We start from the raw sequence: 22026 nt of genomic DNA on the forward strand, positions 1-22026 counted from the left end.
AAATGTTATTCAATACTTTTACTTAAGCTCATTGATTTTCCACCACATGGGAAGTAGTATTGGGTGTTGAAATTGACACAGTACTTTTTCCTGTAGTTAAGTTATGTAGGGGACAACTCTTTATTTTCAACAGTTCTGTTACAAGATTATCTTTATGATAACTGTGGTGTTCTTTTCCTAGATCGCCCTTTGCCACCAAGAAACATTGTGGTGTCTGACATCAAAGCTGAGTCTTGCTACCTTACCTGGGATGCTCCAGAGGACAATGGTGGAAGTGACCTCACTAACTACATCATTGAGAAGAGAGATGCCAGTAAAAAGAAGTCTGACTGGGAACAGCTGACATGCTGCATTATAGACAGACGTTATGGGGTTAATACATGTTGTTAATACATATTATTATGAGACAGTTCTAGAATGAAACTCTGATATGTGCTTATAAATGCTCTAAATGTTTTTTTTTCATCCCATTCTGAAGGTGTACAAGTTGGAGGCCTATGGTAATTACCAGTTCCAGATCAAAGCTGAGAACAAATATGGGGTCAGCGATGGTTGTGAATCAGAAAAGGTTGTACTCAAAGATCCATTTGGTCTTCCCGGGCCACCCCAGAGGCCAAGGATTATTAAACACACCTGCTCATCCATGGTGGTCACTTGGGAGCCTCCAAAAGACAATGGTGGCTCAACTATTCAAGGGTACTGGCTTGAAAAGAGAGAGAGAGGTGCTGTATACTGGAGTCGTGTTAACAGAGCTCCAGTAACAAAACCAGCAGTCAAGGGCCTGGAATACAATGTGCTCCACCTTATTGAGGGTGCCGAGTACAAGTTCCGTGTTATGGCTCAGAATGCAGCTGGCGTTGGACCTCCAAGTGAAGCAACAGAATGCGTGTTTGCGGTTGATCCAAGAAGTAAGTAATATTGATATTAATGTGTTGATATGTTTATGAATTCCAGTTCCTGATGAATAAAACTTTCTTAAATGTTACTTGTAGACCCACCAGGTCAACCACCAGCACCTGTAGTAACAGACAAATCAACAAGCAGCGTGACCCTTTCTTGGACCCCACCAGAAAAAGATGGAGGAAGTCCAATAAAGGGTTACATTGTTGAAGTTCAGGATGAGGGTTCACATGAGTGGAGAAGGATCAATACACCGGAGAAGCTGATCCTGAGTAATTCATACACTGTGTCAGGGCTTAAAGAGAATAAGAAATGCAGGTTCAGGATTGTTGCTGTAAATGCTGCTGGTGAATCTGAGCCAAGTCAAAGAACTTCTGATATCATTGTACAGGATATTCTGGGTAAGTCTTACTTTTGTGTACATGTGTTACAATAATATAGAATAATATTTAATACATACATGTAGAAAGTTATATATGATTAAAGATATATGTGTTACCCAACATGTTCACAGAGGAACCTGTCATTACATTGGAGGTCACAACTCATGAACTTCTGAATTGTCGTGCTGGAACAACCATCAAGATTCCAGCCACCATCTCCGGCAAACCTGTTCCGAATGTGACATGGGACTTTAATGGAACCGCTCCAACAGAGAAAAAGAATGAGCGTCACACTCTGCCAGAGGATTCCGAAGTAGGATAATTCATATTTCTTCAAAACACTCAGTTTGTTTAGTCCAAACAAACTAATACATTTTACATTTAAACTCTGCAGGTATCATCCAGTGATACAACATCAGTAGTGACAATCCCTGAATGTAAATTAAACCACTCTGGGCGATATATCATCACTGCCAACAACCAGGCTGGCACTAAAATAGTTAAAGTGCGCGTGAATGTACTTGGTAAGCATATTCGAAATCCCTAAAATCATGAAAACATCAAAACCTGATATAATAGTAGTATCATTAGAATACAGAAAGTCTAGAAGTATGTATTATATCACATAACTTGTCTCTTTTGTCTAGATTTGCCTGGAGCTCCAAAAGACATCAAAGTCAGTGACATCACACGTGGAACATGTAGACTAACCTGGATGCCTCCAGACTCTGATGGTGGTGACAGGATCAAAAGCTACTTCATTGAGAAAAAGTCTGTTGAAGGAAAGGCTTGGACAAAGGTCAATCCAGCTTGTGCAACGCAGTCCTTAGTTGTGCCAGACCTCATTGAAGGACAAGAATACTTGTTCCGTATAAGAGCTGAGAATCGCTTTGGTCTGGGGCCTCATACCACAACCATTCAGGGGACTAAAGCCAGGGATCCTATTCGTAAGTGTATTTTGTAAACAAGTGTCATTAAAAATACTTTAATACAGTTTATTCTGACTATTCAAAACACTATATTATTGCAGATCCTCCGGATCCTCCCACAAGAGTTAAAATCGTTGATGTGTCAAAGGGCATTGTGACTCTGACTTGGAAGCCACCAAAAAATGATGGTGGTGCACCTGTGACTCACTACAATGTTGAGCGTCTGTGGTGGGATAGCAGTGGAAACCAGCAAGAGTCCTGGAGACAGTGCAACCGCCGTGATATTGATATCACCACTTTCAAAGTGGAGGATCTCCACCAGGGTGCTGAATATGAATTCCGTGTTAAGGCTGTGAATGAGGTTGGTGCTAGTAGACCATCCTCTACAGCAGGACCTATCATTGTTATGGACCAGAACAGTATGTACAGAGCAACACACACAAAGTAATTCAGTGAATTTAAGAGTTGCCTGATGAACCAATTTACCTTTCTTCCTTTCACTTTTAGGGGCACCTTCCATTGAGCTTCCAGAATTTATGGAGGTTGAACAGGGTGCAGATATTCATATTGTTGCCAAGATTAAGGGATGTCCATTCCCAACACTCACATGGCAGAAGGCTCCACCTCACAAGGGTGAAAACAAGGTTGACATTGAGTATGATGAGCACATCAACAAGCTTGTGTCTGATGATAGCTGCACACTGCTGATCCAGCAGGGCAAACGCTTAGATACAAGCCTCTACACTCTTACTGCTAGCAACAGCCTTGGTACTGTTTCCAAGGAAATGAGGCTTAATGTTCTAGGTAAATTGCAACAACCATTTTTTATATGAAGACCTATGTGTTGTTTTTATAACTAACATTATTCTCTTATTTTAAACAGGCCGTCCCGGGGCTCCATCTGCACCCATTAAATTTGAGGAAATTCATGCTGAACAAATAACACTGTCGTGGTTGCCTCCTAAGGATGATGGTGGCTCCAAAATTACAAACTACACTATTGAGAGACGTGTTGCCAACAGGAAGACTTGGATTCCTGTCACTAGTGAACCCAAAGAGAGAATATACACAGTCGAGAATCTAATGCCTGGCCATGAGTACATTTTCCGCATTAGGGCTCAAAACAAATATGGTGTTGGTGATCCTCTTGATAGCGAACCTGAAGTAGCCAGAGATGTGTTCGGTAAGTATTCATTCACATGTTTAATGTTGATGTAATTAGAGACATTTTGTATGTTTAGATTACATTAATTTCACTTTGTAACATTGAGAACATTTTATGTGCTTTTTAAGTGCCACCTGGTCGATGCGAGAAGCCAACACTCTCTAGCGTCACAATAGACTCCATGACTTTGAACTGGGAAGAGCCAGACACAGATGGAGGTACTCCAATCACAGGCTATTGGCTTGAGCGTAAAGAAACTACATCTAAACGCTGGAGCAGAGTAACTCGTGATCCAGTCAGGCCCATGCCACTTGGTGTGTCTCACCAAGTTGTGGGACTCATTGAGGGATCTCAGTATTTGTTCCGTGTGATTGCAATAAATGCAGCGGGATGTGGACCCCCAAGTGAGCCATCTGATCCAACATTTGCCAGAGATCCAATAGGTAGGAGAACAAGTTTGAGATTCAACGGTATAATTTTTCATTAATAGAGAATCACACTATGATAAATCTGTTTTCTTATAGCTCCTCCTTCTCCACCAACCCCAAAAGTCACTGACTGGACTAAGACTACAGCAGACTTGGAATGGATTCCACCCTTGAAGGATGGAGGTTCAAAGATAATGGGCTACTATGTTGAATACAAAGAGGAGGGCACAGAAGCATGGGTTAAGGTTTGTTTAAGACCAGAGTATTTACATTTCAGCAAATGTTCATATACTTTTTATAGATTACAAAAAAGATCTTCCTTCTGTTCCAGGCCAAAGACAAGGAAGTTAGAGGTACTAAATTGGTGGTCACTGGACTGAAAGAGAATGCATTGTTTAAGTTCAGAGTTTTGGCATTCAATGCTGCTGGCTTGAGTGAACCAGGCGAAGTTGCTGATGCTATTGAAATGAAGGACCGGATAAGTAAGTCTCAGTGATTCAACATGTAATTCAACATGTAAAAACAAGTTTTTCTTTGCTTGTGTGCAAAAAGATCTAAAATCGAAATAAAAATTCATACACTCTAAAAAGAAGGGCCAAGTAAATATAGTACAGAACACATGTTGGGCTCTGAGGGCACATTTAACATCCAAAGTACCATCTTTATGAATAAAACATCTTAAAGGGATAGTTCACCCAAAAATTGTCATTAATTAGGCTAGGCATTATATTTATATAGCACATTTCATACACAATGGCAATTCAAAGTGCTTTACATAGAAGAAATTAAAATAATCAAAACAAATAAGAATAATTAAAACAGTTTAGAATAAAAAAATAAAATAAAGTAATACTGGTCCACCCCTATCTGAGATTGAAGAGATTGAGCCGGTTTACGGTGCCACTGGACTTCTAGCCCAGGGACGTACTCTGCTGGGGTGGTGCTACACCAGCAGAGTACGACATGAGGGAGAGAATTACTCTCCCTCATGTCGTTCCAAACCCGTAAGCCCTTCGTTCATCTTTGGAATACAAATGAAGATATTTTTGATGAAATCCGGTGGTTCACGGGGGGCTCCATTGACAGCTATTTAATTAACACTTTGAAGGCCCAGAAAGGTAGGAACAACATCGTTGGTTCAACCTTAATTTTATGAAGCGACGAGAATACTTTTTGTACGCCAAAAAAACAAAATAACGACTTTATTCAACAATTCCTTCTCTTCCGTATCAGTCTCCGACACGCGTTCATGAGAGCGCCACAACGCATGTGTGTGGAAAGCCGGGATCCTCTGTTATACAGCGAGGAGATTCATCTCATCGTCTGAATTATCTAAACTCTCAAGATGTGGCATGACAATATCACAATAGATGCAGCACACACTCTCCTGTTCCGTAGGCATCGCTTGGCACTGATGATCTGAGCGTGCGTCTTCCTCTGCTTGTAAACACAGCCCAGCGTTTCCAGGTCATATGTCAGAACGCCAGCTCCTGCGTCATCACCACACATGCATGTGTCGTGATGCTCTCGTGAGCACCACGGAGACTGATACGGAAGAGAAGAAATTGTTGAATAAAGTCGTTACTTAGTTTTTTTGGCACACAAAAAGTATTCTCATCACTTCATAAAATTAAGGTTGAACCACTGTAGTCACATGGACTGTTTTAGCGATGTCTTTCCTACCTTTCTGGGTCTTCAAAGTGTTAATTAAATAGCTGTCAATAGAGCCCCCGCGCCATCAGACTTCATCAATAAACCTAATTTGTGTTCCGAAGATGAACGAAGGTCTTACAGGTTTGGAACGACATGAGGGAGAGTAATTAATGACAGAAACATAATTTTTGGGTGAACTAACCCTTTAATGAATAAAATCATCCATTTTATGCAGGCGTCAGTAACGATTTTATAGATAAAATTAAATGTACACAAACCTATATTTTACTGAAGAAATGCACCAATTTAATGGCACTGAGAACTGCTCTCTCCTAAAGAGGATGTAAAAAGCCTGTGATAAATAACTCAACCGCAATATGATGCATGTAATATGAAATTAATGACAATTTTTGTCATTTCAGTTTTGCCAGTCCTTGAGCTGGACATTTCAGTAAAGGAGAAGATGGTTATTCATGCTGGAGGTGTTATTCGTATCCTGGCTTATGTGTCAGGCCAACCTCCACCTGTGATAACATGGAGCAGAGATGGGTTCCCAGTCCCACCAGAAGCTGTTATTGAAACCACTTCAATCAGCTGCTCAATGGTAATCAAAGACTGCACAAGGGCACAACGAGGTGTTTATACAATAACAGCCAATAATGATGGAGGAGAGGTGAAGAGGTCTGTTATTGTTGATGTACTTGGTAAGTGAGAATTATCAGACACAAATAGTCTATACATTACTATGAAATAGCTACATTAGAGAATTTAGATTTTCTTATCTTATTTTGCTTCTTCAGATGTCCCTGGTCCGGTGGGGGCACCATTCACAGCAGAAAGTTTAACAAGTGATTCATGCAAGCTGAACTGGTTTTTCCCTGATGATGATGGTGGATCTGCCATCTCCAACTACATAATTGAGAAACGTGAAGCAGAGCGCAAGGCTTGGACATCTTGCTCTTACACAGCTGGCAGACAAAATGCTGTAGTAAATAATCTGGTGCTAAAAAAGGCATATTTCTTCAGAGTTGCAGCTGAAAATGTAATTGGAGTAGGACCTTTCAGTCAAACATCATGCGAAATTGAGATTAAAGATCGCATCAGTAAGTATTTTTCTTTCTTTTTTTTCCTGGATTTAAAATAGCTTTAAACTATTGACCAAGTAATGCAGCTGTAAAATAGTATTCAGCATGGATGGTAGCTAATCATCATTTGGCCTCTTTTTACTAGATGTTCCAGACCGTCCAGAAGATCTTGAGGTGACTACCATCACTAAAGACTATATCAGTTTGACTTGGAAGCCACCTAAGTACGATGGAGGATCTGAGGTGATATCTTACATTCTTGAGGCTCGCATGATTGGCAAAGACAAGTTTGTCAGACTGACCAAAGAGAAACTGATGGATAGGAGATATACTTATGATGGTCTCAGAGAAGGCGACACCTATGAATTCCGTGTCAGTGCAGTGAATGAAGTTGGTCCTGGCAAACCATCCTTCTCCACTAAGCCAATTAAATGTAAAGACGAACTTGGTGAGTGAAGTGTTTTTGTTTTTCAAGTGTTTTTCGTTATGTACACCACTATTATTATTATAAACCTCTAATTCTATTTATTAAATATTAATGACGTCAATGATATGATTATTATAATTTTTTTAATTTTAGAACCTCCTACAATTGAGCTTGACTTCCGTGATAAGGTTGTTGTGCGTGTTGGTGAAAGCTTTGCACTCCAGGGGCGTTACACTGGAAAACCAGCCCCATCTGTCACCTGGTCAAGGGATGACAATGAACTGAAAGCAGACAACCATATCAAGTTCAGAAATACTCTTACCACAATGTGTCTGGGTATTATGAAAGCTCAGCGTGGGCACAGTGGCAAATACTGTGTGACTGTTGAAAACTGTACTGGTGCTCGTAAAGGCATTTGCAATATCACAGTTGCAGGTAAGTCTCGTGAAACGATAGAAAGAATGTTTACTTAACTTTAAAATAATATGATGAGTAAAAATACATATTTTGGGCTTATAACTAACAAGCAATCTATCTATGAATATTCTGTGCATTTTTTAGATCGACCATTGCCTCCAGAGGGCCCAGTTGTCTTTGAGGAAGTTCACAAAGATCACATGGTTATTTCTTGGAAGCCCCCTCTTGATGATGGTGGATGTGAAATTTCTAACTACGTAATTGAAAAGAGAGATGTAAACAGAGACATGTGGACAACTGTAACATCTGCCTCCACAAAAACCCACTGCAAAGTACCTAAGCTTGTAGAGGGTCGTGAATACATCATGAGAATTAGTGCTGAGAACATGTATGGCATAAGTGACCCACTGGAGTCAAAAGAGATGAAAGCTAAAGATCTATTCAGTATGTAAAAACACTCACAAAAAAATCAATTGAACAATTGAGCTGTAAAAATTTGTTTTGTTCCTAATATCTTGCACATAATTACAGGGGTACCTGAGGCACCTGAGCAACCCACTGTAAAAGACGTTTTTCGTGATTCAGCACTGGTGATTTGGAACCGTCCTCGTGATGGTGGAAAGCCCATCACAAACTATATCTTGGAGAGGAAGGAGCCTTCAGCTAAGAGATGGTCTCGTGCAACCAGAGATCCAATTTACCCTGCTACACAGTATAGGGTACAAGACCTTGTTGAAGGCTGTGAATATGAATTCCGTGTAATGGCAGAGAATGAAATTGGCACTGGAGATCCTAGCCCTCCAAGTAAACCTATTCTTGCTAAGGATCCCATTGGTAAGTCCTAGTGTTATGATGGTTTCCTTCTCTTAATGCTTATCTTTTGATCATTATTTATTAACTTATTCAACTTATTCTTAATAGTTCTGCCAAGCCCACCTGTTTTGCCTGAAGCTGTTGACAAGACTAAAGATTCTGTGAGTCTATCATGGCGTGTTCCTCGTCATGATGGTAAAGGCAAAATTTTTGGTTACTTGATTGAGTATCAGAAGCCTGGTGCAGTCGAATGGATCCAGGCAAATGAAACTCCTGAATCATGCACAGACACCAAGTTTGTTGTGACAAAACTACCAGATGGTGGAGAGTTCCAATTCAGAATTATGGCTGTGAATGCAGCTGGAAAATCTGAACCTGCATATGTCAAGGAACCAGTGAAAGTTCATGACAGACTTGGTAATTTCTTACTATTTGTTTACATATTCAGAAAATACATAAGAGTAGTATTGAAAAGTAGGTATTGTTTTATAATACTACTCTCCCCCTGTAATTTGAAGTATGTTTTTCACATATTGGAAAGTAATCACTTAAAATTGTATTAATTCATATTTCTATCTTTCTCATCTCAATTTTCATGCAGAGGAGCCAGAGTTGCTGTTACATGGCAATATGGCTCGTGATCACCTTGCCATGGTTGGGACAGACATCACACTCAGTGCCACAATTAAGGGCATGCCAATACCCACTGTCTCTTGGAAAAAGAATGATGGTGAAGTTCCTGCTCATTGCCTTATAGAGGTCACAGCAAGCGGAAGCAAACTTCACATTAAGAAGTGTACCCGTGCTGACAGTGGCAATTATACTATCACTATTCAGAATGCAGCTGGATCGAAATCTGCTACCTGCACTGTTCTTACTCTTGGTATGAATGTTTTAAGAACATCTCTTAACGATAGATAGATAGATAGATAGATAGATAGATAGATAGATAGATAGATAGATAGATAGATAGATAGATAGATAGATAGATAGATAGATAGATAGATAGATAGATAGATAGATAGTACAATTAAATAGATACCTATAGTAGCGCCACAATGACTCTTTTTCTTTTTGATTTAGATAAACCTGGACCTCCAAGGAATCTTACCATCTCTGAAATCACAAGTGAGTCAGCTTACCTGACATGGCAAAAGCCAGAAGATGATGGTGGTGCTGTGATCTCCCACTATGTTGTGCAAAAGAAAGATGTTGCAGCTGAGAACTGGGTTTCAGTGTGTGCTGCATCCAAAAAGCTGAGCCTCATGGCTCAATATCTGATGGAGGGAATTCAGTATCTCTTCAGAATTGCAGCTGAGAATCAGTTTGGTAGGAGTGCATTTGTTGAAACCAACAAGCCCATCAAGGCTGTTGATCCTCTTTGTAAGTATTACATTTAATATTATTTTTTAAATGCTTGACTTTTTATACCAGTTTGTTAAATTAATTTGTATATTTTTACTTATAGATCCCCCTGGTCCACCCAAGAATCTGCATCATGTGGATGCAGACAAAACTGAAGTATGGCTTCAGTGGGAGTGGCCTGAACGTACAGGTGGAAGTGAGATCACTGGATTCATTGTTGAGCATCAAGAAGAAGGTTCCACAGACTGGGTGACCTTCAAGACTGTCAGCAATCCTCAATGCCATGTAACTGGACTTGTGGAGGGCAAAACCTATAGATTCCGTGTAAAATCACAAAATGCAATTGGCATTAGTCGGCCAGACACCACTGTGCCAATTACTTGCCAGGAAAAAACCTGTAAGATATATAAAATATTTTATTATATAATTTTATTTTTTAACAGAAAAATTACAACATAATTTACATTTTATTATGCTAATATTCTTAAATACATTTTATATACAATATCTTATATACATTTATATATATACAATAATATACATTTTATTATGCTAATATTCTTTTTCAGTGGCTCCAACTATTGAAGTTGATGTGAAGCTTATTGAGGGTCTTGTTGTCAAGGCTGGAAGTACAATTGTCCTCCCAGCAGTCATGCATGGAATCCCAACTCCAACAGCCAAGTGGCAAAGTGAAGGAAATGAGCTTAAAACTGAGGGCACATTTAAGATTGTTACTGAAGGAAATTCAACTGTCTTGACTATTAGTGAATGCGTCAGAAATGACAGTGGAGAGTTTATACTTACTGTGGCAAATCCTGCTGGAAGCAAATCTGTTGCTCTACATGTCACAGTCCTTGATGTTCCATCTGCTCCAGTTGGTCCTGTAAATATCCTTGAGGTTACCCCTGATCATATGACAATCCAGTGGCGTCCACCAAAAGATGATGGGGGTTCACCTTTAATGAACTATGTTGTAGAGAAGAAGGATGTCAAGAAGCCTTGGGAGCCATGGTCAGTTGTGAGTTCTGGAAGTTCCAGTACAAAGGCCAAAGTCCCACGTTTGGAGAAGGGACGTGAATATATTGTGTGTGTACGTGCCGAGAACAAAATTGGCATTGGAGCTGCCCTTGAAAGTCCTCCCACTATTGCCAAGCATATGTTTGATCCACCAGGCCCTCCTGGCCAACCAACATGTTCTGATATAACAGAAAATGCTGTAACAGTGTCATGGACTGAACCAGAAACAGATGGTGGAAGCCCTGTGAGTGGCTACATTGTTGAGCGCAGGGAGATGACCGGAAAATGGATACGTGTCAATAAAACACCAGTCTTGGATGTTAGATACAGGGTGTGCGGTCTGTTTGAAGGCAACAGCTATGAATTTAGAATATTTGCTGAAAATGTTGCTGGTGTAAGTGAGCCTTCATATCCATCAGACCCTGTGAAAGCTAAACGTCCAATTAGTCCTCCAGGGCCTCCAAGTAACATTAAGCTGAAGGACTGGAGCAAGTCATATGCAGATGTGGTATGGACCAAACCTTCCAGAGATGGTGGCAGCCCCATCTTAGGCTATGTTGTTGAATGCCAGAAATCAGGTTCTGCACAGTGGGACAGAATAAATAAGGATCTAATTAAGTTTTGTGCATTTAGAGTACCTGGACTTAGTGAAGGCACAGAGTACAGATTCCGTATTAGAGCCTCAAACAAAGTTGGAGATGGTGAGCCAAGAGAACTCACAGAAACTGTGCTGGCCAAGGACATTCTTGTTCCCCCCGACGTAACTGTTGATGTTGCTTGCCGTGACCTCCTAACAGTAAGAGCAGGGCAAATCATCAACCTTGTGACCCGTGTAAAGGGCAGACCTGATCCAGAAATCACTTGGACTAAAGATGCAAGAGCTTTAGGCAGAGATAAACGCACTGAGATGAACAATAACTTCCCTCTTGTTGAGCTGGTTATTCAGGAAGCTGTTAGAGCTGATTATGGAAAGTATGCAATTCAAGCAAAGAACAGCAGTGGTCAAGCACATGCTACAATTATTGTTAATGTACTTGATATTCCTGGAGCCTGTCAGAATTTGAAGGTTGCTTATGTGACTAAAGAGTCATGTATGGTGTCTTGGGAAAATCCAGAGGATAACGGTGGCACTGAAATTACTAATTATAAAATTGAGTGCCGACAACCAAGTCAAAGGGGATGGACAGTTGTTTCATCTGACTGCACCAAACGACTTGTCAAAGCTCCACTTGTTGAGAATTGCGAATATTTCTTCCGTGTGAGTGCAGAGAATAAAATTGGTGTTGGTCCACCAACTGAAACAAAAGCACCAGTCCTTGCTGTTGACCCAGTTGAGAAACCTGGTGAGCCAGAGAACTTCCAAATCACTGAAATTGGCAAGACATTTGTCTTCCTCAAATGGAAGAAACCAGAATATGATGGTGGTAGTCGTAACCTTGCTTACCATATTGAAAAGAAACCTAAAGAAGCAGATGAATGGGAAAGATTACACAAAGGTGCCATAAAGGAAACCTATTTTATGGCTGACAGATGTATTGAGAACCAAATTTATCAATTTAGAGTTCAAACAAAGAATGAGGGAGGAGAGAGTAACTGGGTGACAACAGATGAAGTTCTTGTAAAGGAGGAACTTGTACAGCCAGAGCTCAAAATCAAACTGATGGGAGTTCTTGTTGTTAAAGCTGGAGATGCAGTTCCAATTGAGGCAGATGTTATAGGTAAACCTCAGCCTGATATAAAATGGTCTAAAGAAGGTGTTACTGGAGATATCACCAAAAGCCCAAGAGTGCAAGTTGAAACTGGCACCAACTTCACTAAATTCCTGCTCACAAGTTCAAGACGTGGAGATACTGGAAAATACATAATTACTGGAACAAATGCTGCTGGAACCTGTACTGCTGAGGCCAAGGTGAATGTTCTTGATAGACCAGGTCCTATTAGAGATCTGAAAGTGTCAGAGATTTCTGTGGACCGATGCAAGCTTACATGGGAAGTACCAGAAGATGATGGTGGTTGTGAGATCTATAACTACATCATAGAAAAATGTGAGACAAAGAGAGGAGTTTGGTCAATTCATTCAGCAGCTGTAATTACCAATTCAGCTAAAGTTACTCGCCTTATCGAAGGAAATGAATACATATTCCGAGTGAGAGCTGAAAACAAAATGGGTGCTGGCCCTGCTGTTGAAACTGAGTCTATTGTTGCAAGGACCCAGTTTAACAGACCTGGTGCACCAGATGCTCCAGAAGTGACTAAAATTTCAAAAGAAGAAATGGTTGTTATGTGGTGCTCTCCTGATAATGATGGTGGGAAACCTATCACTGGTTATATTCTTGAGAAAAAAGAAGAGCATGCCATTCGGTGGGGCCCTGTTGTTAAGTCCCCAATTGCAGGGACACAGATGACTGTTACAGGTTTACTGCCTAATCATGAATACCAGTTCCGTGTTAAGGCTGAAAATGAAATTGGGGTTGGTGATGCAAGCAAGCCATCCAGATCATTTACTGCAAGAGATCCAGTTGGTATGTCCAATTAAAATATTTGATGAAATTTTTATTTGTCTTTACAGCCACATTTATTATTTGGTTTTCTATTTGCAGAGCCTCCTGGTCCCGTTAGTAACTTAAAGGTGGCTGACAGCTCAAAGACATCAGTCACTCTTGCATGGACAAAGCCTACATATGACGGAGGTGCTCCTCTTATTGGATATGTAGTTGAGCTCAGAGTCAAGGGCACAGGCAAGAAGGGGGATGAAGGCTGGAAAAGGTGCAATGTTGCTGCCCAGTTGATCGGAACAGAATTCACTGTCTCAAGCCTGGATGAGAAGCTTGAATATGAATTCCGTGTTTCTGCCCAAAATCAGGTTGGCTTGAGTCAGCCAACAAATCTCGAGGGAGCTGTGACACCAAGAGAAGTCTTGGGTGAGTTTCCATACACTTTTCTATAAACTTTTCAGCAACATTCCCTTCTATGTCCTAATTTCTTGTGTTTTTATCCTTTTTTCCCCCCAATCTTCAGAGGCCCCCGAGATTGATTTGGATGCAGACCTGAAGAAAGGGTTGACAGTTAGGGCTGGATGTCCAATAAGATTAGTTGCAACAATTAGAGGAAGACCCGCTCCCAAGGTCTTATGGAGGAGAATGGGTATAGATAATGTTGTTCAGAAGGGCCATGTTGATCTCATTGACACTATGACATTCCTTGTCATATCTGAAAGTTCTCGTGATGATTCAGGCAAATATTCATTGACTGTATCCAGTCCAGCTGGAGAAAAGGCAGTGTTTGTGAATGTCAAAGTACTTGGTAAGTAAAAAAAAACAAGCTCCCGTTTATTCAGTGTTTCAGTCACGTAACTTCTGATTATTTTTATATAAGGGGAATTAGTGGGGAAAAAACATGACTGAAACAGATGAATAAAGTAATATATGAATCTATGAAAATACTTAAAATATCCAACTTTTCATTCAAATATATATATATATGTATTTTGTTTTTGCATTTTAAAAACAGATACACCTGGACCTGTTGTTGGTCTTGAGGTTACTGACATCACAATGTCCTCTTGCAACCTCACATGGTCTCCACCTGAAAATGATGGTGGCAGTAACATCACTCATTACATGGTTGAAAAACGACAAATTGATCGCAAGACTTGGGCAACAGTGAAAGCTAATGTTGAAAACACCACATTTAAAGTAAGCAATCTCGTCCCAGGAACAGAGTATTACTTCCGGGTCATAGCTGTAAACGAGTATGGTCCCGGAGTCCCAAGAGTTACACCAAAATCTTATCTGGCCTCTGATCCTATCAGTAAGTGCATTCTTAGCCAGAACCATTTTTAAAGGCTTCGTTGAAACAGTATTACTATAACAATTGTGTCTCCTTCCTTAAGGCAAGCCTGACCCACCACAAAAGGTTGATATTCTTGAGATTACTAAGAACAGTGCAACTGTGGGATGGGTGAAACCATTGCGGGATGGCGGAGCTAAAATTGATGGCTACATTATTGACTATCTTGAGCTACCAATGCCTAAACCTCCCAAGAAACCAGTAGAGGGTGAAGCTGAGGCTGAGCCTGGCGTAGAGCCTGTGGCTCCTCCTTCACCTGAACCTGTGGTTGAGGACAAGGAGGAGAAGGAGGAGAAGAAGGAGGAATGGACACCATACACAGTCGTAAAAGATTTGAGCATCTCTGTTGCTGGACTAAAGGAAGGAAGAAAATATCGTTTCAGAGTTGCAGCAAGAAATGCCATGGGTTCTAGTCTTCCCACAGAGACAAGAGAAGCTTATGAGATCAAGGAGCAGATGCGTAAGTTATAAAATTAATGTGTTACTCAGTCATTTGAATTAATAGACTTCAACTAAAAACCTGTTCAATTTTGTGTGTTTTTTTCCCAGTGGAGCCCAAAATCATCATGCCTGAACTTGTCACTGCAAAGGCAGGAGCAAAACTGAGGGTTGAGGCTCTTGTATCTGGAAAGCCAGCACCAGTGTGCCAATGGAAACGGGGAGAAAATAATGTAGTTTCATCAAGCCGTCTTGCTGTGCACAAATCTCAGAACATGTGTGTGCTCATTATTAAGGATGTTTCGAGACAAGACAGTGCTGAATACAGCCTTGTTGCTGAGAACAGCACTGGAAAAGTTGACCAGACTTTGAAAATCATCATCAGAGGTTAGAACTTGTCTTCATCACCACAATAGCTTATGTAATAAGAATGGGCTATGTGAACATGCAGTTAATTTTTCTACAAACATTCTTTTGTGTCAGATATTCCTGGACCACCTGAGCCACCATTTGAGATCAGTGACATCGATTCTGATGCCTGCACACTCTCTTGGAACAAACCTACTGAAGATGGTGGTAGCAATATCACTAATTATGTGGTTGAGAAGTGTGATGTAAGCAGAGGTGACTGGGTTACTGCTCTTTCCAGTTGTGGGAAAGCTGGCTGCAGAATCGGAAAGCTTATTCCTGGAAAGGAATATGCCTTCCGTGTTCGTGCTGAGAATAGATTTGGTATTTCAGACCCCCTTACATCTGAAAGGATGGTTGCTAAATTCCCCTTTGGTAAGTTGAAATGCAAGCATCAGCAGTGTCTGTCAACATGTAACTGATGACAAAAATGATGAGACCTATTTGTCAGTGTCTAACAATTAAATTTTTTTTAGATGTTCCTGGTGAACCTTTGAACTGCCGCATCAACAAAGTGAACAAGGACTGCATGTTTGTGGCTTGGGATAAGCCTGAGTCTGATGGTGGCAGTCCAGTTACTGGATACTACATTGAACGCAAAGAGAGGAACAGTCTCCTTTGGGTGAAGGCTAATGATTCTGTTGTTCGCACAACAGAATATCCTTGTGCTGGCCTAATTGAGGGTCTGGAGTACACTTTCAGAGTGTCTGCTATAAACCGAGCTGGACAGGGTAAACCAAGCAAGAAAACGGAGTTCATCACAGCAAGAACACCTGTTGGTATGTGCATGTAAAATATTTTTTTTAGGTATACATGTTTGCGTATTAGATATTTATGTTCTATATTTTGTTGTTGTTTCGTTTTTAAATTCTAGATGCTCCTGGAAAGCCAGAGGTGCTTGATGTTGCTAAGAACACAGTTACACTGGTTTGGACTAAACCAAAGAATGATGGTGGAAGCAAGATAATTGGATACTATGTTGAGGCCTTAAGGCTTCCAGGAGACACTTGGGTGCGTTGCAACATAAGTAGTCAAAATGTGCCTCGTGAGGAGTACACCGCAACTGGGTTAGAAGAGGGTGCTAAGTACCAGTTTAGGGTAATTGCCAAGACAGCAGTTAACATTAGCAGGCCATCTGAAATCACTGACCCCATTCTGGTGTCTGCAGAAAATGGTAAGTATTTTTATGTTTTTTTTAAATTATTTTTTTAAATGTTTTCTAAATGGCTATTCAATTGCTATTTGTCTTATTGATTTTCTGTCATGTTTCCTTGTCTATAGTGCCTCCAAGAATAGAGCTTTCAATACAGATGAAAAAGATGTTGTCAGTAAAGGCTGGGTCAGATGTTTGTCTTGAAGCTGAAGTTTTTGGCAAACCAATGCCCAAGGTTACATGGAGCAAAAATGGAGAATTGTTAAAGGCTGACAAAGAATTCAAGATGTCTCAAAAGAGACATCTCTTTTCTCTGAGCCTTGATGCAGTTACTAAACTTCATACTGGAAATTATGGAATTCTTGCAGCAAATGCAAGTGGTTCTACGACTGCAGAAATACAACTCAAAGTTTTAGGTGAGTAAAATTATATTTTTATTGTTTAGCCTAAATACTACTAAGTGAATTGGACATATAGCATATTCGTGTCCTTTTTGCAAAATAATAATCATGCTTTCCCCTTACATAGATATACCTGGCCCACCAGCCTCTATCAAATTTGACGAGATAGTTTCAGATCGGATTAAGTTGTGCTGGGAGGCTCCACTTGCCGATGGTGGTTCTCCAATAACAAATTATGTTGTTGATAAACGGGAGACAAGTAGGGCAAACTGGGCCCAGTTTTCTGCTAAAATCAGTGGTGATACAACGGAATGTTCAGTGGAGAGACTAATTGAGGGGCACGAGTACCAGTTCCGTGTTCGTGCTGAGAACCACTATGGTACTGGTGATGCCATTGTATCCGATCCTGTTGTGGCAAGGAATCCCTTCAGTAAGGCCTTACTATTGGTTTATGTATTTTATTGCTTGGATATATCATTTCTATGTTGTAATGTACTTGTCATTTACAGCTGTTCCTGGAGCATGTGACCCACCGGTCCTTACAAACATCACAAAGGAGTGTATGACTGTAAGCTGGAAGGAACCATCTGATGATGGAAAATCCCCTATCCTTGGATACATGGTTGAGAAACGTGAAACCAAGGAAGTGAACTGGACCAAACTGAACAGAAAACCCTTGCTGGAGAGAACACTTGAGGTTGGAGGTCTCTCAGAGGGAGCTCAGTATGAGTTTAGAGTCATTGCTGTTAATAAAGCTGGCCTTGGCAAACCCAGTGAACCATCTAATGCTGCCTCTGCTCTTGATCCTTTGTGTGAGTATCAGAATCCATTCACAATATCTTGTATATCAACAAATATGTGAGAGCTTTTATCAGTACCTCTTACTTATTTACAGATCCTCCAGGCCCACCCATTTCTCCCAAGGTCACAGACACCACCAGCAGCACAATTAGACTAACTTGGGCTAAGCCTGCAAATGATGGTGGAAGTGAAATTTTGGGATACCTTGTTGAATGCAAGAGAACTAATACAACAGACTGGATAAGATGCAATGTACCAAAGAACCTTCAGGATACCAATTATGTTGTGACTGGACTCTTGGAGAACTCAGAGTACCAACTTCGTGTTACTGCTGTAAATAAAGTTGGATTCAGCCTGCCTTGTGAAGTTCCTGAAAAACACATTGCCAAGGATGTTTTTGGTACTAGCTTTAAAATCATTTATTGTATATTTTGTTAATTCTAATATATTTTATGAAAAATGAAAATACAGTACATTATTAAAATATTGTGTAACTTATTCCTGAAATATATAAATGTATGTTATTCCAGTTGCTCCTGAGGCTGAGCTTGACGCAGAGCTGAAGGACATTGTTGTGCTAACGGCTGGAAGTAAAATGAAACTTCATGCCACAATTAAGGGTCGACCAACCCCCAGGGTCATCTGGGCCAAGATGAACACCAACATTAAGGACAGACAAGGAATCATAATCAAGACGACAGACACTGATACATTGGTTTGTGTTGAGAAAGTAAACAGATACGACGCAGGGAAATACATTCTGAATCTTGACAGTGTAAGCGGAATGAAGATGTACACAGTTATTGTCAAGGTCCTTGGTGAGTTCTGTGATATTAAGAGTTTTATTTTTATTCAGATACAGTTTTCTTAATATTTTATATTAACTAAACTATATATAACTCTTATACAATTAAACAGATACCCCTGGACCTCCACTTAATCTGATGGTAAAAGAGTCATCAAAGGACAGTGCCTCCATCCTATGGGATGCACCTCTAATTGATGGTGGAAGTGAGATTACAGGTTACATTGTTGACAAAAGAGATGCAGAAAGGAAAGCATGGTCAAATGTTTCAAACACTTGTACTAAAACATCTTTCAAGATTGATGGTTTAGAGGCTGGTAGATCTTATTGCTTCAGGGTTCTGGCTCAAAATCAGTATGGAATTGGTGAACCATGTGAAACTGTGGATGCTGTTAGAGCTTCTGGTAAGGGAAGATCATTTTTGATCAAGTAATCCTCAATTGCAAAAAACAATCATTTCAATATATATTTTATAACAGTTTTGCTGATATCTATTATTAAGTAAACGTATCTATATCTTCCAGAACAACCTGGACCAGTTATGGACTTCAAGACCTTGCTGGTAACCAAGGACTCTTGTACTCTTTCCTGGAAAAAACCATTCAGTGATGGTGGAAGTCGCATCATTGCATATGTGCTTGAGGTCCTTAATGGCGAAGACAAATGGAAGGAGCTTCTTCGATCAAAGAACATGCAATATAGTGCAAAAGATCTTGTTGAAGGAAGGGAATATAAATACAGAGTATTTGCAACAAATGATTCTGGTGATGGTCCCGTGAAAGAACTCGCTGTGATCGCAAAAGATGTCAATGGTGAGATTTCACATTTTGTATTTGTATAAAAATGCCCTTGAGCTCTTTCTGTTATATTGTGTTTCAAATCTGCTCCTTATCCATTTCTTTTCTATACTATTATAGTTTATCCAAGATGTGACTTGCGGGAATTGCCTAACTTGAACTACATTGCAAAAGAAGGAAGCAATGTTCGTCTCAAGATTCCTATTAGTGGAAAGCCTGTCCCTGTTGTCACATGGAAGAAGGGAGAGGATGAAAATCTCACAGACACAGGAAGAGTGTGTGTAGAATCGACAGCTGTAAACACAACTCTCTTGATACGTGACTGCCAAAGGACAGATGCCTCAAAATACACCATCACTCTTCGCAACACTGCTGGGACTAAAGAGTCCACAATTTTCGTCAGAGTTGTTGGTAAACCAGGAATTCCAACTGCACCAATAAAATTCAAAGAAGTGACTGCAGATGGTGCAACCCTAAAATGGGGTGCTCCTAAAGATGATGGTGGATCAGAAGTTACCAACTACATTCTTGAGAAACGTGATTCCATTACTAACATGTGGGTTACAGTGTTTTCATCTGTGGACACAAACACTTTCAGAGTGACTGGTCTCCATGAGGGAACTGAATACATCTTTAGAGTGAGTGCAGAAAACAAATATGGAATTGGCGAAGGCCTCAAATCAGAGCCTATGGTTGCCAAGCATCCATTCAGTGAGTGGACTTTAAATTTATATATTTAATATATACTATAGATAATATCAAAGTGTAAAAATCTCTCTTTCTTAATCATGATTATTTCCTCAGATGTACCAGATTCACCTCCTCCCCCACAAGTCATGATTATGCGTCATGATTCAGCAACTCTTACATGGTTAGATCCAAGGAAAACTGGAGGCTCACCAATCACAGGTACAGAAATAATTAAATGAATATGAGACAATAATCATCCTTTTTCATAAAAATATAGCTAGGAGTAAAACAATGCTAGAACAATTAGATAAATAAACAGTATTATTTGCTTACAGGCTACCATGTTGAATTCAAGGAAAGAAACAGCATGTTATGGAAAAGAGCAAATCCAACCCCTTTGAAGATGAGAGATTTCAAAGTGACTGGCTTAACAGAGGGTCTAGAGTATGAGTTCAGAGTTATGGCTATTAATTTGGCTGGTGTTGGAAGACCAAGTCCTGCCACTGAGCCAATGGTTGCCTTGGATGCAATTGGTAAGTTAATGTTATTTTAAAAGCTTGAGTCATTATACTATATACCCACCCCAATGTGTGTATGGTTGATTTATTAATTTATTTGAGCATATTTCATTATAGATGCACCTGGGAAACCAGATGTGATTAGCATCACTAGAAGCACTGTAACACTTCAATGGACTGAACCTCAGTATGATGGTGGACACAGGCTAACAGGCTACATTGTTGAGAGACGTGATCTCCCAGCCAAGGTCTGGGTGAAGGCTAATACAGTAAATGTTGTCGACTGTGCATATACTGTAGCAGACTTGCAAGAGGGTTGCAAGTATGAATTTAGAATCAGAGCAAAGAATGGTGCTGGAGCAATAAGTCAACCCTCTGAACAAACAGATACCCTTATGTGCACGGATGAATATGGTAAGTCTCAATTGCTCTTTCTAGTGCATGCATTGTGAGTAAATGATGTTTCATATCATTCGACCTGGAAAATATGGAAAATAATTATGCTGATTAGTGTATACTGATTATTTTGCAGCGGCACCAACAATTATAATCGATCCAACAGTCAAGGAGGGGCTTACTGTCAAAGCTGGAGATACAATTGTGATTACTGCAACAAGCATTCTGGGCAAACCCCAACCAACCTCTATGTGGTCAAAGTGTGGAAAGTATTTCAAGCCTTCAGATGTGTGTCAGATAGAAACTACAACTTCTTCTTCTACTCTTTCTATCAAGTATGCCAGTAGGAAGGATTCAGGAGAGTACACAATCACAGCAAGTAACCCATTTGGTGTCAAAGAGGAAAATGTGAAAGTAACAATTTTAGATGTTCCTGGTCCACCAGGGCCAGTTGAAGCAAGCGGAATTTCTTCTGAAAAGGTCACTTTGACATGGACACCACCTCATGAGAATGGAGGATCTCCAATCAAATATTACACATTGGAGAAAAGAGAAACAAGCCGTCTCCTTTGGACCATTCTTGCCGAAAAGGTTATTGACTGCCACTTTGTTGCCAATAAACTTATTCAGGGAAATGAGTACATCTTCCGGGTTTCTGCTGTCAATAATTCTGGAGCTGGTGATGCCTCTCATTCTGAGCCAGTGAAAATGGTGGATAGATATGGTATGTTTATTTTTAAAAACTCTTTCTCTCATATATTACTTCCTTACTTCTCCTTTGTGTGTGATGCTGCACAACTGCATATGTAATGCAATAAGGTTCTCAAAAGATATATTCATTATTTCAGGTCCCCCAGGACCGCCAGCCAAGCCAGAAGTTGAAAATGTTTATGGAAATTCTGTTACCATTGCTTGGAAAAGACCAGCCGATGATGGAGGAAGTGATATAACAGGGTACATGGTTGAGAGGAAAGAAAAGAAGGGCATGAGATGGACACGAGCATCAAAGAAAACAATTGCTGACCTCCACTTTGAAGTGAAAGGGCTGAAAGAGGGAGTTGAATATGAATTTAGAGTAACTGCTGAGAATAAGGCTGGTTTTGGTGAGCCAAGTGAACCTTCAGTGCCTGTGAGGACAAAGCTTGTTGCAGGTAAGTGATTATTTATTGTTTTATGATTATTTGATAT

At 40.2% G+C, this 22026-nt stretch overlaps 1 protein-coding gene across 1 annotated transcript in view; it reads left to right on the forward strand.

Moving 5' to 3' along the window:
- The window catches only part of LOC130100290 (titin-like), a 118718-nt gene that overhangs the window by 53464 nt on the left and 43228 nt on the right, over window positions 1-22026 (forward strand). Inside the window, exons 93-136 of the mRNA XM_056265676.1 lie at window positions 182-372; window positions 479-908; window positions 993-1301; window positions 1415-1596; window positions 1678-1807; window positions 1931-2230; window positions 2314-2631; window positions 2720-3016; window positions 3096-3395; window positions 3506-3820; window positions 3902-4050; window positions 4137-4287; window positions 5881-6162; window positions 6259-6561; window positions 6689-6991; window positions 7124-7405; window positions 7532-7831; window positions 7919-8221; window positions 8309-8617; window positions 8802-9083; window positions 9284-9583; window positions 9669-9962; window positions 10135-13104; window positions 13183-13503; window positions 13601-13885; window positions 14093-14392; window positions 14475-14891; window positions 14981-15256; window positions 15353-15652; window positions 15754-16056; window positions 16152-16451; window positions 16559-16846; window positions 16959-17261; window positions 17341-17643; window positions 17727-18032; window positions 18163-18450; window positions 18551-18841; window positions 18962-19249; window positions 19355-19945; window positions 20039-20143; window positions 20260-20457; window positions 20560-20856; window positions 20975-21562; window positions 21687-21989. Coding sequence (XP_056121651.1) covers window positions 182-372; window positions 479-908; window positions 993-1301; window positions 1415-1596; window positions 1678-1807; window positions 1931-2230; window positions 2314-2631; window positions 2720-3016; window positions 3096-3395; window positions 3506-3820; window positions 3902-4050; window positions 4137-4287; window positions 5881-6162; window positions 6259-6561; window positions 6689-6991; window positions 7124-7405; window positions 7532-7831; window positions 7919-8221; window positions 8309-8617; window positions 8802-9083; window positions 9284-9583; window positions 9669-9962; window positions 10135-13104; window positions 13183-13503; window positions 13601-13885; window positions 14093-14392; window positions 14475-14891; window positions 14981-15256; window positions 15353-15652; window positions 15754-16056; window positions 16152-16451; window positions 16559-16846; window positions 16959-17261; window positions 17341-17643; window positions 17727-18032; window positions 18163-18450; window positions 18551-18841; window positions 18962-19249; window positions 19355-19945; window positions 20039-20143; window positions 20260-20457; window positions 20560-20856; window positions 20975-21562; window positions 21687-21989 — 15651 coding nt within the window. The remainder of the gene's footprint in view (window positions 1-181; window positions 373-478; window positions 909-992; window positions 1302-1414; window positions 1597-1677; window positions 1808-1930; window positions 2231-2313; window positions 2632-2719; window positions 3017-3095; window positions 3396-3505; window positions 3821-3901; window positions 4051-4136; window positions 4288-5880; window positions 6163-6258; window positions 6562-6688; window positions 6992-7123; window positions 7406-7531; window positions 7832-7918; window positions 8222-8308; window positions 8618-8801; window positions 9084-9283; window positions 9584-9668; window positions 9963-10134; window positions 13105-13182; window positions 13504-13600; window positions 13886-14092; window positions 14393-14474; window positions 14892-14980; window positions 15257-15352; window positions 15653-15753; window positions 16057-16151; window positions 16452-16558; window positions 16847-16958; window positions 17262-17340; window positions 17644-17726; window positions 18033-18162; window positions 18451-18550; window positions 18842-18961; window positions 19250-19354; window positions 19946-20038; window positions 20144-20259; window positions 20458-20559; window positions 20857-20974; window positions 21563-21686; window positions 21990-22026) is intronic.

Source organism: Rhinichthys klamathensis, unplaced genomic scaffold (assembly GCF_029890125.1).
Source record: "Rhinichthys klamathensis goyatoka isolate OS25496 unplaced genomic scaffold, OSU_Roscu_1.1 h1tg000237l_1, whole genome shotgun sequence".
Taxonomy (NCBI): Eukaryota; Metazoa; Chordata; class Actinopteri; order Cypriniformes; family Leuciscidae; genus Rhinichthys; species Rhinichthys klamathensis.